At 41.0% G+C, this 19,227-nt stretch overlaps 1 protein-coding gene across 8 annotated transcripts in view; it reads left to right on the top strand.

Annotated features, from left to right (window-relative positions):
• dus2 (dihydrouridine synthase 2) overlaps positions 1-19,227 on the top strand; it is a 151,139-nt gene that overhangs the window by 18,586 nt on the left and 113,326 nt on the right. For 3 of the 8 annotated variants that reach the window (XM_063066823.1, XM_063066825.1, XM_063066822.1), the window contains 3 exons: positions 7,526-7,673; positions 12,300-12,345; positions 15,997-16,088. In XM_063066823.1, the coding sequence (XP_062922893.1) occupies positions 7,545-7,673; positions 12,300-12,345; positions 15,997-16,088 (267 nt within the window). In that variant the 5' untranslated portion in view covers positions 7,526-7,544. Of the gene's footprint in view, positions 1-5,542; positions 5,598-7,467; positions 7,674-12,299; positions 12,346-15,996; positions 16,089-19,227 lie in introns of all 8 variants that reach the window. The other 5 variants (XM_063066820.1, XM_063066824.1, XM_063066821.1 and 2 more) reach the window with 4 other exon arrangements.

Below are 19,227 nucleotides of genomic sequence, written 5' to 3'. Positions count from 1 at the left end.
TAAGAGTATTGATATGTCTCCAGTTCACATGCAAGGCATCCATTTGTACAGGTCCCATCTTCCCTGGAAGAGAACCCAATGGTCCAAAAACCTGAAGCCCTCCTTTCTTCACAATCTCTTTAGGCATTATCTTCCTATTTCTTGCCAAACTAATGGCATGGGTAGCAATCCTGAGATCACTACCCTGGAGATCCTTTAACTTAGCACCAAACTCCCTGAACTCACTTTGCAGGACCCCATCATCCTTCTTGACTAAGCCATTGGTACTGACGTGGACCAGAACCTCTGGCTACTCACCCTTCCCCTTAAAAGTGCTTGGACTTTAATTTGTCCCTAACCCTGGCACCTTGGAGGCAACATACCATCTGGGAGTGCCATTTTTGTCCACAGATCTTGCTGCCTGTTTTCCTAACCAATGCTGCTTGTCTCTTTTTCCCCCTTCCTTTGCAGTCACGGGGCTAGATTCAGTGCAAGAGACCTAACTGCTGTGGGTTTCATCTGCTCGGTTGTCCTGCCCAACAGTATCCAAGGCAGTATATTTGTTCTTGAGAGGAATGTCCACAGGGGTTCTCTGTGCTATCTGCCCATTACCTTTCCCTCTCCTGACAGTCACCCAGCTACTTGCCTCCTGCAACTTAAGTGTGACTACTTCCCTGTAGCTCTTATCTATCACCTCCTCATTCTTCCAAATGAACCAAACATCATCCAGCTGCAGCTCTGGTTCATGGTTGGTAGGTAACTGCACCCAAATGTATTTCTTGCAGATGTAGAGATTGGTGGTCTCCCAGATCTCCCACATCTTCCATGAGGAACACACCGCTGACTTGGGATCCATTCTCACTACTCTAGCTGGACACCAATAAAGAAAGAAAAAGAAACGTGACAAGAAAACTCAACCAAGCCTCCACCTCCCCTCACTGCAGCCTCATGTGCCAAAACCTCAGCTCCCAACTCTTAACTCTGGCCCACTCCAACAATTGCTGCTCCCACAATTGCTACTGTGCTTAAAGCTCACTTCTTTTTATTGGCATTTGCCAAGTGGCTGCTAACCCGAAGGAACTTTTGCCACTCACTTTTGTGGAACAGTATGGCTATATAGTCATCAGTATCTTACACAGAAAATAAAAACTTGCTTGCAAATTTACAGCACTCTGAAAAAGTCTTTTGCATTTGTAAAAAAAATCAGTAAAGTGAAGATGCTTTCACAAATAATGAAATGAAAAATTTCTAAATATCAAAAAAAAATTACTATAAAGAGCAGAAAACAATAAAAAACTAAATCAAACCAGTATTTAGATCCTTTGCCTTTAAATCTGCATCAATTCTTTTCGGTACACGGGTTTCCCCCGCCATCCGAAGGTAGAGCGTTCCTATGAAACTGTTCGTAAGCCGAAATGTCGTAAAGCGAAGAAGCAATTACCATTTATTTATATGGGAAAATTTTGTGAGCGTTCGCAAACCCAAAAATAACCTACCAAATCATGCCAAATAACACATAAAACCTAAAATAACAGTAACATATAGTAAAAGCAGGAATGATATGATAAATACACAGCCTACATAAAGTAGAAATACTTTTCCACAATCATTACTGAACTGTTCTCCGTAGTGAAAATCTCACGCGAGCGCCGTTGGCAGAAAATCTCACGCACGCGCTGTTGGCAAGAACACTCTCTCCAGTAACCTTTAAGCTATGAAGCTGCCAAATCATACCAAATAACACGTAAAAATACACAGCCTATATAAAGTAGAAATAATGTACATACAGTGTAGTATCACTTACCGGAATTGGGAAGACAGTGCAGAGCACACTGATGATGGTGTGTTAGACTGAGTCGTCGCAGGTTGGCTGGTGCAGTGGCCCCCACCCTCCAGGCCGCTGAGCGATACATTGCCACGAAGCATGCAGAAGTCCAGCAGTAGCCGGGATGCTCACAGCACTTCTTTAAGAAAAAAGCCGAAATAAACAAGCTAATTAATTAGGTGCTGCCCGGCACATAATTGTCGGCCCAGATCAGAGGCGATTGCCGATTGTATCGCCTTTGATCTGGGCCGACAATTACGTGTTGGTGGCACCTAATTAATTAGCATGTTTATTTTGGCTTTTTTCTTAAAGATGTGCTGTGTGCCTCCTGGCTACTGTTGCATTCTCCGCGAATCGGTATCTGTCTGTGGCCTGGGGGTTGGGGTGGTGGGACACTGGGGTGTCATCTTGTCATCGTCTGTTTCCATTAGAACAGGCAGCTCATCTTCTTCTATCTCTGCCCGCCTTGAAGGTTGAGGTTCGTCGTCTGCTGTGGCTGATGTGGAAGGCTTGCTTGACTGCTGAGCCTCGCGCATTTTTCTATCACGCAGTTCTTTGTAAGGACTCAAACCATCCTGCAAATATCCCCTAAACCAACGTACCCTTTCAAAATTAAAGTCATACTTTATCATTACTCATTCGGTTTCGATTGTTATCCTTTTTTCTTCCAACTGTATCAGCTCTTCATCTGTCAGTTCTTGGTCATGGGATGCCAAAACCTCTTCAACATCATGTTCGTCAACTTCCACAAGCCAAACTCACGTTGTCCTGACTTCATTCACCACGATCAAAACGCTTAATTATGTCTAGTTTTACGCTAAGTGTAACACCCTTACGAGCTCTTTCAGGCTTTTCTGATACCCTAGAACTCAACTTGCAAACGGCTGCTCACAGGCTCGTGTTTAAGCAATGCCGTTCTGAATCCAGGGAGAGCGGCTGCTCGGGGTGCGCGCTGCCTTTTATCGCACGCTGATTTTTTATCGCATGCTGATTTTTTTTCCGTAACAGTGAAAACACCTTCTGAAAGCGAAAACAGGGTACTAATGTAGGTCTTTCGTAACAGTGAGGTTTCGTAAAGCGAACGTTTGAAAAGCGGGGTACACCTGTACTGTGGTGCAGATTTATAAGAAAATACAGGTGTCCCCCGCTTTTCGAACGTTCGCTTTACAAAACCTCACTGTTACGAAAAAACCAACGCGTGAAAAATGGCGGCGTGCAAAAAAATTGCCGTGTAAGACATTTATTTCGAAAGAAGAAAAGCAGGCTAAGGGACACAAGGCATCGAAGGACAGGTTTACCCTAATGCCTATTATTAACGCCACTAAGCCTCTACTAGTGTACCATTCAGAAAAGCTGAGGGCACTTAAAGGCGTTGATAAGAAAACACTTCCCGTTGTGTTCCGTTCACATCCAAGCAGTTGGAACACCCAAGTGCTTTTTTTCTGAGTACATGAGCAGATACTTTAGTCCTTTTGTTGAAAAATACTGTAGAGAAAATAACCTCGATCCACGTGCCATTACCGTATGGCAGTAACACTCATGTTGCGTTCTTACCGCCGAATATGACTTTGTTGCTGCAGCCGTGTGGCCAAGGCCTAATAGCCACAATTAAGGCTTACTATACGCAAAAGGTGATGCATTTTATTGTAAGTGCTATTGACAGAGAGGGTAACTCCGAAGCATCTTTGCAAGAGATCTGGAAAGACTACAATATAAAACTGGCAATCACCAACAGTCTCGATGAGAAATGGAGTTTGGAGGAAACTATGTCCCGAAGCAGTGAACGATTTTGAAGGCTTCGAACCATCAACAATAAACACGACAATAGTGAGCTTGGCTAAGGAGGATGGGTTTCTGGAAGTTGAGGAAGATGATGTTGAAGAGGTTTTGGCATCCCATGACCAAGAATTGACAGATGAAGAGCTGATGCAATTGCAAGAGGAAAGGATGACAATCGAAACTGAACGTAGTAGCAAAAATGAAGTCGTCCAGGGACTGAACGCGAAGTAGTTGCGTGAGATTTTCACTGCGATTGACAGCGCTGCAATGATTGCAGAAAAGTATGACTTTAATTCTGAAAGGGCACGTAGGATTAGGGCAGGTTTGCAGGATGTTTTGAGTGCTTACAAAGAACTGTATGATCCAAAAATGCACATCAGCCACAGCAGATGACGAACCTCGACCTTCGACATCGAGGCAGGCAGACATAGAAGATGATGACCTGGCCGCGCTATTGGAAATAGACTATGATGAGATGACACCCCAGTCTCCTATACCTCCCACCACCCCAATTTCCGACGACTCAGTGTAACACACCATCCTGATTCCGGTAAGTGAAACTACACTGTACATACATTATTTCTACTTTATATAGGTTGTGTATTTTTGTGTTATTTAGTATGATTTGTTATTTGGTATGATTTGGCAGCCTCATAGCTTAAAGGCTACTGGAGAGAGTGCTTCCGCCGGAAGTGCATGAGTGAGATTTTCGCTGTGTTAGACTGTGCTTCAGTGATTGCAAAAAATATTTCTACTTTATATGGGCTGTGTATTTTTGTGTTATTTAGTATGATTTGTTATTTGGTACAATTTGGCAGCCTCATAGCTTAAAGGTTACTGGAGAGAGTGCTTCCGCTGACAGTGCTTCTGCCGAGAGCACATGCGTGAGATTTTCGCTGCGCTAGACAGTACTTCAATGATTGCAAAAAGTATTTCTACTTTATATAGGCTGTGTATTTATCATATCATTCCTGCTTTTACTATATGTTACTGTTATTTTACATTTTATGTGTTATTTGGCATGATTTGGTAGGTTATTTTTTGGGTCTGGAAATGCTCAAAAATTTTTCCCATATTAATAAATGGTAATTGCTTCTTCACTTTACGACATTTCGGCTTACGAACCGTTTCACTGGAACGCTTTACCTTCAGATGGCGGGGGAAACCTGTAGTCTGGGAGGTTATTCCAAGCATCTTGCAGAACTTACCACAGTTCTTCTGCAGGCTTTGGCTGTCTTACTTGCTTCTCTCTTTCCAGGTAATCCCAGACAGCCTCAATGATGTTGAGATCAGGGCTCTGGAGGTCGTACCATCTGTTACAGAACTCCTTGTTCTTGTTTTCGCTGAAGATAGTTGTTTATGACCTTGGCCGTGTGTTTGGGGTTCTTGTCCTGCTGCAGATTGAAGTTAGAACCAATCAGGTGCTTGCATGATGGATGAGAATCTGCTTGTTGTTCTCGGCATTGAGGATTCCATTAATTCTGACCAGATCACCAAATCAATTTGCAGAAATGCAGCCCAAACCTGCAGGGAATCTCCACTGAGCTTCACTGTTGGCTGCAGACACCCATCCATGTAGCGCTGTCCAGCTCTTCAAATGGCAAACTGCCTCTTGTTTGAGCCAAAAATTTTTAATTTTGACACTTCAGTCCAGACCACTTGCTACCATTGTTCAGCGCCCCAGCCCTACTATTTTTGTGCATAAGCAAGTCTCTCAGATTTGTTTCCACTTTGGAGGAATGGCTTCTTAGCAGCAGCTCTTCCATGAAGACTACTTCAGACAAGACCTGTCTGGACTGTAGAGGGTTGGATTTGAGTTCCAATGGTTTCTAAGAGTTCAGAGCTGACAGTAGTGCTGGACTTCTTCCAATTTCGAAGGGACGTCAGTTTGATGTATCTCTTGACTGCTGCACCCAGTTTCTGGTCATCAACCTTGCCTGTTTCTTTGTGTTTCTTCAGAAGAACTTGGACAGCACATCTTGAAACTCCTGTTGGCCGCGAAACTTCTGCTTGGGTGAGACATTGCTGATGTAGAATGGCCACCTTGTATCTTGTTGCTATGTTCACTCTTGCCATGGTGTAAGAACTGATTAAGCATTGGGCTGTATAATCAAGTTTGAAAAGTGGTCTATTACTTAATATCACAAATGAGAAAATCTGCAGATGCTGGAAATCCAAGCAACACACACAAAATGTTAGAGGAACTCAGCAGGGCAAGCAGCATCTATGGAAAAAAGTACAGTTAACATTTCGGGCCTAGAACCTTCGTCCTGGCAAAGGGTCTCAGCCCTAGATGTTGACTGTACTATTTTGCCATAAATGCTGCCTGGCCTGCTGAGTTCCAACAGCATTTCGTGTGTGTTGCTGTTACTTAATATATTACTTTCTTTAATGAAATACAAAAACCTCAGTAACATTTATTTTTTTTAGAAAATGCATATTTGGAAATCTAAAATTTGCTCTTTTCTACTAACACTAATGCAAAAGATTTAAAAAAAACGCATCTGACACAAAATTTATATTAAAAAAAATCTAGGGTGCCTAAAACTATGTAAGAGTAAGGGCAACTAATTTTTTTGGGTAATGAACCAATGGTCATCACAACAGCGACAAAGCAAACGGGGTATATACATGAGTCTGGAACTGGAAGAATACATTAACTTGAGGTTTGTAAGATGCTAGAGATGGAGTAGGTCCATGAAGTACTTTGAACACAATGGTAAGATTTTATAATTTGTTAAGGGAATTAAATATAAAGTGCTTTCTGTTGAGTGTTTCAGGCACTACTGCTGTGCAAAATACCTCCCTCATTAATCTGCTTTAGACTTACCCAAGTATCAGGAGATTTTTTTTTGATTCCACAATTAAGCACTTTTTTTAAAATCTTCCAATTTATTATTTTAAACAACAACCTAACTGATGACTGTTTTTGTAATTTACTGCTTGTATTTTCTGTCCCCTAATTTTAAGATATTTGAGAAAATGGAAATTAGTTGTCACCTGAACAACAGTACTTGCAGTCCACCACTAAATACTACTGAATATAACTTGAGTTCTGTGTTGTCAGTTTGTATGCTGGCTCTTAATCCCCACTCTCTGGTCTTTTGTGACTCAGGTGGCTTTCTAATTTGCCACTAATTTCTTGAGATCAAGATGAGGTAAGGCAAAAAGTATAAGATCCTTCCAGCTTTCAGGTCTGTGGCTGGATGTTGTGGTACTGTTTTTCTTTAGAGGTTAGAGCATCTTGTGTTAAGGTATTTTACATTAGGACAAGCTAAGAGTGTAACAACAGGTGGCCCGATGTAATCTGTATTGGTTATTGACTGTCTCAGTTCTCCAACTTTTCTGTTGACAGAATGGAACCCCCTTTTTGGATGAACTTAGAAGCAAGGCACAAATCTGTCTTGTTTACAGATAAGTCATCCAACCATCTTGTTTCTGATACCCCATCACACTTGCTGGAGCTGGGAAAAGAAAGGATGTGGCACTTTTGGTGATTAGTTCGACATTAAGAGAAATCTCAGGGTGTTATGTCATTGCATGTTGACCGAACAAGCTCCTTGTTCCAATCTCTAAGGTTTTACAAGGCATTGTATTTCCTGTAACTTCCTCTGGTCTGAGAATCTTTAGGTTTGTCCTGACTTATGTCTGGCTCCCACTTCATCCCACTGTTATAATCTTGTCAGCTAAGTTCTGGAATTTCCTTCCTGCATTCTGACCTTTCTGAATATCCTCTATTTTTATTAACCCTCCTCCTACTCCCACTATTAACTTTGGCTCATTTTTCATCTCTCTCTGATCTCACCTCCCTAACCTTTCTCCTCCCTTAAAGGAGACACATGAATGCTGGTTTTCGTAGTTGCTGAAAATTTGTAGACTTGCAGGGGCACATTCAGGGGGAAAAAAAATTATTTCTGTTCTTTCCCCCACCCATCACACCAGTCAGCCCATTGGACGAAAAATGGTTAACCAAGCTGCTGGCAGGCTTTGCTACAGAAACAAGGTGATTCTGGCCCCCATGGTGCGTGTGGGCACGTTACCAATGAGATTACTGGCACTCGACTATGGAGCAGATATCGTCTACTGTGAGGTAAGGAAAAGCTCCTGTATTAATCCTGGAAATGGGGAAGTATGTTTGGCAATGTAATATGGGGGTATTTACAGCAGTGGCACTTGTCATGTGCTTATAGTATAAATTCCTCCAAAAAATATTTGTCATGCTTTTTTCCGCTCTGTTGTTATTTTAGCTGTGACTTACAACCATGGATGAGTGGTTTTGGGTCTGTGTTAAATGCTAAACCAGTAGAAAAGTCTGAGAATATTCCTTGTCAAAGACCTTATGTCACTTGGCCATTTACAGAATAAACTATAAAAATGCTGCAAAAGCAAAACGGACCAGCTTCTACAAAGGAAAAGCAAGATTGTGACATTTGGTCTTTAGTCCACATTTACATCAGAAACACATGAAGGATTGTGGCTTGTCTGTTCTGGTGCTTGAGCCGGGATATATTTCTACTAGTGATCTGTTTTCAGATTTTAATCTTCTTTCTTTGCCTTTATGTTGACAACATTGTCAAAATTCCCTATCAAAAAACTTAGCCTAAAAGTCTGGATCAGTGAGTTAGTCTAATTGAATAGATTTTTCTGAACATTTGATTAGAAACCCTCTAAGGAGAGCAAAATACAGCCTTGGAAGCTATAATCAGCACAGTAAACTAGATTCATGAAGCTTTGGCCACAGGGATTTCTTTTAAAACAAAACACCAATCTTCCTGTCCTGGCGCAAAATATAAAAACTACAGATTTGATATGGAACAATATACTCCATTAGCATGGAACTAATGTACTAGACTTACTTTGACCGTTACATTTTGGTGCATACTGAATTGGGCACATTTGGAGAACAAAATCTATGACTTGCTGGAACAGACTTGCTATGTCTTAAGCCAGAAGAGATTTACACAGATTTAAACCGGAAGAGATTTTTACAAAGAGTGTGATGACTCCCATGTGCGTTGAGTTGTGACTAGTCTTACTTAACATTTGCTTTTGCAACTTCAGGCTATTCCCACCAGCAGCCCTGCAGTTGCTTCCATTAGCACTGATGTGTTCCACATTGATAACTGAATTATCTTTTCCTTCAGATGCTGACTGATTAGTTATTTCCCTCCATGTATTTATTTTGATTTAATAAACATGTTATTTCTTATATATTTTCTTCTTCCTCAGCCATTTATACACTTCCTTATTGTTGGTTACTCTTGCTTTCCTTTTCTCTTTCTTGCACACTTTCACTCACCTTTTTATTTATTCTCCTCCTCTCACTTGATCTCTCTGTCTTTCTCCTTATTTTATCCCCTTTCAACTCTGTTAACTTTCCCATCTTTCATGGAAGTGAAAATAGGAGAGGTGATGGGTCAAATTGGATACTTTTTTTGACTTAGCCATGCCATTTCAGTCATCTTGAATCAGTTTTGTTTCTCCCTCTTCCTAGTTGTCTCTGGCAGCCTTGTTGGAAGGTATGTCTTATGTCTCTGTTTTGTGGATTTTGGTTCAGGCAGAAACTTGAGAATGTAATTACAAATTCAAATTAGAAATAAGCTGACTAGCATAGAAATATGCCTTCAAGTATTTGAAGCCAGGAATTAAGTTAAGTTTGGTTGGAGAAATATTTTCCTTTTCACTCAAGGGAGCAGCTGAGTGAATGATTAGATAAAAATATCAAAGCATTTATGGTACTGGGGCATAAATCAGGGCATGAGAAGAATGGATTAAATGCAAGGTCAAGATTTTCCTAAAGGGACAAAAAAATGCTATTGATTGTGTAACAGAAGAAATGCTCTGATTGTACACTTGAACAGGCAAAAATTGTAGATTTTGTCCACAACGGTGCTGTCAGTGGATTTTCTACCTCACAGACAGTACCTGGGGTCAGGATTGAACCCAGTTCATGGGAGCTGAGTGGAATTTGAACTTTTTTACAAAAACATAATAGCTTACTGACATAAATACACAAAGTACAAACATTAAGTATTAACAAGACAGTGAATAATTCAAATTACAATATGATTACTACCGTCTATAAAACAGAAAATTCCCTGGGGAACCAACCACTCCCAGAGATCAGCCACTGTACCCACTGTGACCATATGCTCCCTCTCCAAGGACAGCTGAGCACGAACGTATCCTCAGAAAAGGGGCAGGCAGTTGCCCCTGGCACAGCCCTCTACTTTCCACCACCTAGACACACAAATGGCCATCTTAGCCAGGCCCAGGAACAAGCCCACCAGTAGGTCGTCCTTGTGACACCACCCCCTTCCGTACTGGGTGCCCTTATACAAGGGATGCAGGGCTGAAGTGCAACCAGAACCTAAGCAGCAGCCCCTTCAGATACTCATAGAGTGGCTGCGACCTCTCACCCTCCACATAAGAGTGGTACTGACTCCTCCCGGCCACAGAAGAGACAAGTGGATGGGGTGTCCGAACCTGCTTAAAAACTGATTGCACAGTACTGCCCTATGCAACACCTTCCATTCTGGATCCCCAATGTACAGGGGAAAGAGCCCTGCATAAAGAGATGATTTCCACTGGAGATCTCCCTCGGTACTCCAGTTTCTTCCCACATAGTAGGTTAATTGGCTGCTGTAAAGCTGTAAATTGTTGCTGGTGTGTAGCTGAGTGATTGAATCTGGGACAAGTTGACGGGAGTGTGGGGAAAATATACTCTGGGAAAACAGGGCGGGGAAATGGCATTGTTCTGTGAGCTGGAACAAATTTGAATGTCCAAATAGTCCTCTTAGTCAGAGGAAATACAGAACTTTCATATTAGTGCTTCATATTGGAATATGTTCACTAAGGGCTTGGTATATAATAGGTGAAGGAGTCCATGGTTTTCATGTCAAGCAAGTAAAGTTTGTATGTTTTCAACTTCCAGGTCTTTGGACTTCCCTTTTCTTTATATCTTTACACATTTATTTCAAACTTCTCCCCATTAATCAACCAGAAATTCCGTTTCTCTCTTCCATAGGTGCTGCCTGATCTGCTGAATATTTAGATCATTTTCTGCTTTTTTATTGGCAATAATTTCATGAGCAAAAATTATTTCTTGCTGCATTACAATACTCACTAAATGAATCCTAATGCTAATGAAAGGTCTTGACCCAAAATGTTCACTTGTCTGTTTCCTTCTATGACTACTGCCTGACCCACTGAGTTCCTCTGGCTTTCTGTAGGTTGCTCACAAAAAAAATTACTATACTTTTAACTGAGCACATTATGTTCAATAATTCTGTTATGGTAATCAAATCAGGAGTCTTTCGGTTTAGTAATGTTAACCGCTTTCTATGATACTGGATCTCAGTGAGTTAGGCAGAGGATACAGTGAAGCGATTCAAATGGGCTGGCCCCTCATTGATTTTAATCCATTAATTTGTAATTGTTAAAATTTTCCACAGATATATGAATGATGCCTATTTATTATTGAAGTCTTATTGACCTTTTATAAATAAGCCAATGTTCAAAACAGCCAGCACACATTATTCAGGCCACTAAGAAAAATATCACGACCACAAGAAAAATATATTTGTTGACAGGATTTTTTGTGTATGAAGTAAGATAGTCTATTAAATGTCATTCACAGTTCAGTTACATGTAATGCTTATTTTACAAGTGGTATTGTGCTGGAACATTAACTATCGTCATATACCTTCAAGCACCTAGTCAAAGTTCAGACTACCTTACTTATTATGACACTGAAAAAGTAACCCATCCCCCTCCTTGGTTACATATATCCTTTAACTTGCTTTATTTTACATGATCATCAGCTCCCTGTTGATTCTTTTGACACCTACCGATACCAAGCAGTAACTTAAGCTTACAAATTAACCAACCAATGTCTTTGATATGTGGGAGGAAACTGAAGCACCCAAAGTCAAGGTCAAATCTGGGTTCCTAAAGCTGTTGTAAAGACCTAAATTCACAATGTATTTATTTTGCAATAACAATATAACCATATATTGAAGAAAGGTGGGAATTCTTTCAGCAACCCATTCATAATGCAAAATTTTGGCTTAATTAACTTGGGAGAGAAATATAATTTTGAATCTACAATTCTGTGATTCTAAAACATTTCATTTAAAAGTATATTTAAAGTACATAAAACGTTAAACCTTCTGAAATGTGTCCATATTGTATTTATTTTCTTTATTTCAGATTTACAGCATCGACAGTACCTTGAATTTATTCTTCAAATATTGCTTTCCTCTTCTATTTAAGAGAAAATTGATTTTGGGATAGAATGAGGATTCTATCCACCAGTAGTTAATCTAGTATATTTGCCCTGCTGTTTTTACTTTTAAACACAGTTCTGATGTTAACAAAGTCTATAAAAGGCTACAGTCAACAATAAACCTTTTCATAGTGGCTTTCAATGCTGCATTGTAATGGAAAACATTAAAAATCTTTTTGAAAGGTGATTAAAATTTGGAACAATCAGCTTGCAAAACTATTGGGATGCAAAATTGCAGTTTGGCACTGTCGCATAAAAAGAATACCGGACAGCTCAATCTCTTTATATAAATCATGGTAACATTTTGCAAAATAATAAGGTTGAACTGTGCCTTTGATATGCTTTGTTATTCAATTGATTAACTAATTTGGCGATGATTAATATAGCAGCAAGACTGAATTTAATCACTTTTTCCCCACTTTTAAATAGGAATTGATTGATTTGAAAATGATTCAGTGTAGGAGAGTTGTCAATGGTGAGTTGGCAAGCTAATTTTTCCTTGATATGTCTTCTGTTTCCTCCACCTTTCTTAGAAATGGATATTTTAATAAGAGAGCAATAAAAAAAGTTGAGCAAGCTGTGATAATAATCAGCTATTCTGCATAGATTGGGATAATATGAAGGGCACAGAAGGGAAATTTGTTCTGATGTGTGTCTAGGGAAATTTTATCAGAATGTTTATAGCCCAGCAAGGCAGGGAGGCACGACTGAATCTGGTTCTGGGAGTCAGGTGAAGCAAGTGTCAGTGGGTGATTATTAAGGAAACTGTGATCATAGTATCATAAGATATAGTTTAACTATGGAATAGGATAAGGAGCTAAAGGTAAAGCGCATCACGTTGAGAGGTTTGAAAGCGATTAGCCTCGACATTGAATAGCAGGAAAAATATTGTAATTGAGCAGGTTTTGAAGAGGACTTGGTTTTATCCAAAATAAGGCAGCTTTCAAAATAAGATGCAAGTAAGGTGCCTCAACTGAGAACTTGTCTACAGAGGCAGTTTAAGTTGTGCTAATTAGTTTGCTTTTCAAGCTCTGATAAAGCACTTGTAATACTTTATACTTTGTCGCCAAACAATTGATACTAGAACGTACAATCATCACAGCGATATTTGATTCTGCGCTTCGCGCTCCCTGGAGTACAAATCAATAGTAAATATTAAAAATTTAAATTATAAATCATAAATAGAAAATAGAAAAGGGAAAGTAAGGTAGTGCAAAAAAACCGAGAGGCAGGTCTGGATATTTGGAGGGTACGGCCCAGATCCGGGTCAGGATCCGTTCAGCAGTTTTATCATAATTGGAAAGAAGCTGTTCCCAAATCTGGCTGTACAAGTCTTCAAGCTCCTGAGCCTTCTCCCGGAGGGAAGAGGGACGAAAAGTGTGTTGGCTGGGTGGGTCGTGTCCTTGATTATCCTGGCAGCGCTGCTCTGACTGTGTGCGGTGTAAAGTGAGTCCAAGGACGGAAGATTAGTTTGTGTGATGTGCTGGGCTGTGTTCACGATCTTCTGCAGTTTCTTCCGGTCTTGGACAGGACAACTTCCATACCAGGTTGTGATGCACCCTAGAAGAATGCTTTCTACGGTGCATCTATAAAAATTAGTGAGGGTTTTAGGGGACAGGCCAAATTTCTTTAGCGGTGAGAAACTTCAGGTAACAAGCTTTGGCTTTATTGAAACATGAAACCTTCATCATGCAGTATAAATGGACACTATAAAAGATTTCAGGCAATTAAGTGATACCTGGGGCATTTATTAATAAAACTGACAATGTATTTATCAGCAATAAAAATTTCATATATTTACCCAAATTTAAACTAAAACTTAAAAACTTAATGATTAAAATTACTGTTAACTTAAAATATTGACTGGTTTAAGACGGTTCTCTTCTATCTATTCAAAGTTTTAATGCATGCCTGTGCATACACGTTAGAAACTGAGTACAATTTAAGGAGCACACATCAAAGTTGCTGGTGAACGCAGCAGGCCAGGCAGCATCTCTAGGAAGAGGTACAGTCGACGTTTCAGGCCGAGACCCTTTGTCAGGACTAACTGAAGGAAGAGTTAGTAAGAGATTTGAAAGTGGGAGGGGGAGGGGAAGATCCAAAATGATAGGAGAAGACAGGAGAGGGAGGGATGGAGCCAAGAGCTGGACAGGTGATTGGCAAAGGGGATATGAGAGGATCAAGGGACAGGAGGCCCAGGGAGAAAGACAGGGTGGGGGGGACCCAGAGGATGGGCAAGGGGTATAGTCAGAGGTACAGAGGGAGAAAAAGGAGAGTGAGAGAAAGAATGTGTGTATAAAAATAAATAACGGATGGGGTACGAGGGGGAGGTGGGGCATAGCGGAAGTTAGAGAAGTCAATGTTCATGCCATCAGGTTGGAGGCTACCCAGGCGGAATATAAGGTGTTGCTCCTCCAACCTGAGTGTGGCTTCATCTTTACAGTAGAGAAGGCCGTGGATAGACATGTCAGAATGGGAATGGGATGTGGAATTAAAATGTGTGGCCACTGGGAGATCCTGCTTTCTCTGGCGGACAGAGTGTAGGTGTTCAGCAAAGCGGTCTCCCAGTCTGTGTCGGGTCTCGCCAATATGTAGAAGGCCACATCGTGAGCATCGGATACAGTATATCACCCCAACCGACTCAGGTGAAGTGTCGCCTCACCTGGAAGGACTGTCTGGGGTCCTGAATGGTGGTAAGGGAGGAAGTGTAAGGGCATGCGTAGCACTTGTTCCGCTTACACAGATAAGTGCCAGGAGGGAGATCAGTGGGGAGGGATGGTGGGGACGAATGGACAAGGGAGTCGCGTAGGGAGCGATCCCTGCGGAAAGCAGAGAGAGTGGGGGAGCGAAAGATGTGCTTAGTGGTGGGATCCCGTTGGAGGTGGCGGAAGTTACGGAGAATAGTATGTTGGACACGGAGGCTGGAGGTGTGGTAGGTGAGGACCGGGGAACCCTATTCCTAGTGGGGTGGCGGGAGGATGGAGTGAGAGCAGATGTGCATGAAATGGGGGAGAGTTACGCTCTGTCCGCCAGAGAAAGCAGGATCTCCCAGTGGCCACACATTTTAACTCCACATCCCATTCCCATTCTGACATGTCTATCCACGGCCTCCTCTACTGTAAAGATGAAGCCACACTCAGGTTGAAGGAACAACACCTTATATTCCATCTGGGTAGCCTCCAACCTGATGGCGTGAACATTGACTTCTCTAACTTCCACTAATGCTCCACCTCCCCCTCGTACCCCATCTGTTATTTATTTTTATACACACATTCTTTTTCTCACTCTCCTTTTTCTCTCTCTGTCCCTCTGACTATACCCCTTGCCCATCCTCTGGGTTCCTCCCCACCACACTCCCCCCCCGTCTTTCTCCCTGGGCCTCCTGTCCCTTGATCCTCTCATATCCCCTTTGCCAATCACCTGTCCAGCTCTTGGCTCCATCCCTCCCCCTCCTGTCTTCTCCTATCATTTTGGATCTCCCCCTCCCCCTCCCACTTTCAAATTTCTTACTAACTCTTCCTTCAGTTAGTCCTGACGAAGGGTCTTGGCCTGAAACGTCGACTGTGCCTCTTCCTAGAGATGCTGCCTGGCCTGCTGCGTTCACCAGCAACTTTGATGTGTGTTGCTCGAATTTCCAGCATCTGCAGAATTCCTGTTGCTTACAATTTAAGGAGACTTGCAAACCCAATACAATCAGTAGAATCTCACAGCTTCAAACTGGATCCACGATTGGAACCTGATGCAAATACATTGCAAGTTGAATTAACGTAAGACATTAGAAATATAGGTGTGGGTAATTTTGGATGTTAACTTTACACTGTTTAAAATTTGGCCATTTTTGTGCAGAGTGCTAATTAATAGTAGAAATGTGGTCTCAGTATCTTGACATCTAATAAAATAAAGCATCTGCTATATGGAAGTCTGACTCCATGCAAGTTCTATGGTACATTTTTAAAGATCTTTTTTACAAGCTTGTAATAAGTCTAAATTGTAATAAATACTGATTGAATTGATTTGCAAAGTTGCCAGTTTATTGTTTTCTTTTCCACATATTACTAATCGTAGACATTTTCAGATTGTCATGCATCCCTGTTTCTAAACCATTCTTTCTATTTGCGTTTCTCAGAGGCCCTGGACACAATAGATTATGTTGCAACAGACGACAGAGTTGTTTTTCGGACCTGTGAAAGGGAAAAGAATCATGTTGTCTTCCAAATGGTAAATGAATGAATTGCCTATTTAATAATACCATCATCCAGAAAATGAACCTTTTCATTTGATAGCATAAATTTTGCTGGCATTCCCTGTATGCGCACTCATTTCCCTGGATCTGCCTGATCCAGATCCCTGAAGGAGATTCTGCAAGCTTGTATGGCCTTAGAGTTGAGAGATGATGGCTTGAGCAGTGATCTGGGTAAGCTAGGACTCATGAAACTCCTCTGGGTTCTTTTGACAGACTGCAGAGTCCCTAACCCACCAGAAATATTTAAAAGCTATTAAAAATGAAAACAAGTATTTTGGAAAAGCGTTCAGATTACGAAACACTTCTTAGGAGTGAATTTGCATAAGGCACAAAAACATTTTAAATAATTTAAAACATTTCAGCAAATGCAATTTTTTTAAAAATGCAACTTACCTTTCACTTTGACAGACTCATAATTGAGGTCTTTGAGTGTCAAAAGGAAACCAAACTCAAACCTTACTGAGCCATGCCATATCTGAGTATGGGATTATAAATTTTGAATAAAGTTGATGTGTACAGCTATCCCCTGTCAGGCGTGGATTGGGTACCCTTGGTCTATTGTATAATCTCTGTTCATCTGAACGAGTTTGTGGGCTCTGTAGCAAGGCTACCAGGCCAACCTTGGAAGGTTCCAATAGAGCACTTATTTTGGACCCCTGAAAACTGCAGTTGTTTATTTGGAGAACTGCCATGAGCTTCACGTGGAACCCAGAAGAATCTAACAACAACAGAAGGCTAATAACAAAACTAAGAGGAAGGAGAAAATGGGAATGTGCGGTGTTCCTAGGAGCATCACTTTCAAACGTGCATATATTTTGCAACCCTGAAACTATATGTTTGAGTGTCTGCAGCTAACAGTGAAGCACAACAGATGTTCCCTGCAGATTTGGGGCTACAAATCTGCAAATTGAGTTGGTGATGTCAGAATTAATGGAATCCTCAATGCTGAGAAGTATAAACAGATTCTCATCCATCAGTCAATACCTTTAGGGAGGGGTCTGATTAGTCCTAACTTTATTCTTCGGCATGACAGTGATGCCAACCACATGGCCAAGGTCATGGAGGACAATCTTCAGCAAAAAAATAGAACAGGGAGCTCTGCAACAGGTAGTATGGCCTCCACAGAGCCCTTATCTCAACATCATCAAGGCTGTCTGGGATTACCTGGAGAGCAAGACAGCTAAAGTCTGCAGAAGAACTGTGGCAAGTTCTTCAAGATGCTTGGAACAACCAACCAGCCAATTTTGTTATAAAACTGCACAACAGTGTCCCCAAGAGAGTTAATGCAGTTTTAAAGGCAAAGGGTGGTCACAGTAAGTATTGATTTGATGTAGTTACCTTTCTTTTCCACTGTTTATGGCTCTTTATAGTAACTTTTTTTGATATTTAGAAACTTCCTATTTAATTATTTTTGAAAGCTTCTTTGGTTTATTGGATTTTTTTACATGCTTAAGACTTTTGCACAGTACTGTAGATATCATTGAATGATTCTTTTTCTCCCATTTTTTTTCCCATGCTTATGTTATCCTCACTAGAAAAGACTGATTGCTGAGTTTATTTGGTTGGTGTCCCACGGAATAACCTTCCACAGCTTTGGTCCATATGAGCCTGTAGACTATTTTTTTTGATATGCAACCAGGGCACATATATTTGGGTCCATTTGAAGTTGGTTTGGATAGCCTGGTCTACAGTGCAATTCCTGTACAGATGAATAGACCATCCAGTAATGAATGAACGCAGTTATTGGACATCTGTCTCTGTGACTTTCATTAAGGGCAGAGCTCTATAAAATCTCAAGTGACAGTTCTACAAGGACTATTTTAGAAATAATATAATAGGTTGAAATGCAGAGGTGGCACTCCTGATCAAAAACATGTTGTACGTAGCAGCTGAATTTGTGCAAAGTAAATTTATTATTAGAGTACACATATAACAACGTATAACCCTGAGATTCATTTTCTTATGAGCATTTGCAGTAAATACAAGAAGCACAATAGAATCAATAAAAGACCACACCCAACAGGATGAACAAACAACTAATGTGCAAAAGACAACAAATTGTGTAAATACAAAAAGAAGGAAATAATAAAAAAACAAGCAATGCATAATCAAGAACACGAGAAAAAGAGTACTTGAAAGTGAGTCTGTAGGCTGTGAGAACAGTTCAGTGATGGGGTGAATGGAGTTGAGTGAAATTATCCCCTCCAGTTCAAGAGGCTGATGATTATGGGGTAATGACTGTTCCTGACCCTGGTGCTATGGGTCCTGCAGCTCCTGTACCTCCTTCCTGATAGCCGCAGCAAGAAGAGAGCATGGCCTGGATGTGGGTGGGGGTTGGGGTTGCGGGGGGTGGTTCTTAATGATGGTAACAGCACTGTGTTGAATGGTTGGAAGGACTTTATTGTGATGGCTGTATCCACTACTTTTTGTAGGCTTTTCCATTCAAGGGCATTGGTGCTTCCATACTATGCCAAGATGCAACTAGTCAATATACTCTCCACTACACATCTATAGAAGTTTGTTAAAGTTTTAGAAGTTATGCTGAATCTTTGCAAACTTCTAAGAAAGTAGAGGTGTTGCCATGCTTTCTTTGTATTGGCAGTTGTGTGCTCAACCCAGGACAGGTCCTCTGAAATGATAACACTGAGGAATTTTAAGTTCCTGACCCTTTCCACCTCTAATCAACTGATAAGCACTGGCTCATGGACCTCTGGTTTCCTCCTTCTGAAGTTAATAATCAGCTCCTTGGTCTTGCTGACATTGAGTGAGACTTTGTTGTTGTGGCACCACTCAGCCAGACTTTCAGTCTCCCTCCTATATGCTGATTCATCACCACCTTAGATTTTGTCAATGACAGTTGTGCCTTTAGCAAACCTAAATTTGTCTTTGAAGCTATGCTTAGCCACACAGTCATAAGTATAAAGTGTGTGAAGTAGGGAGCTAAGCACACAGCTTTGGGTTGTACCTGTGCTGATGGAGATTGTGGAGTAGATGTTGTTGCCAATCCAAGCTGACTGGTCTGCAAGTGAGGAAATCAAAGATCCAATTGCACAAGGAGGTATTGACACCTAGGTCTTGAAACTTACTGATTAGTTTTGAGGGGATCATAGTATT

The sequence above is a fragment of the Mobula hypostoma genome, chromosome 14 (assembly GCF_963921235.1).
Source record: "Mobula hypostoma chromosome 14, sMobHyp1.1, whole genome shotgun sequence".
Classification (NCBI taxonomy): domain Eukaryota; kingdom Metazoa; phylum Chordata; class Chondrichthyes; order Myliobatiformes; family Myliobatidae; genus Mobula; species Mobula hypostoma.
Note: the sequence above shows the minus strand (reverse complement) of the source record. Positions and strands in the feature narration are given on the sequence as shown.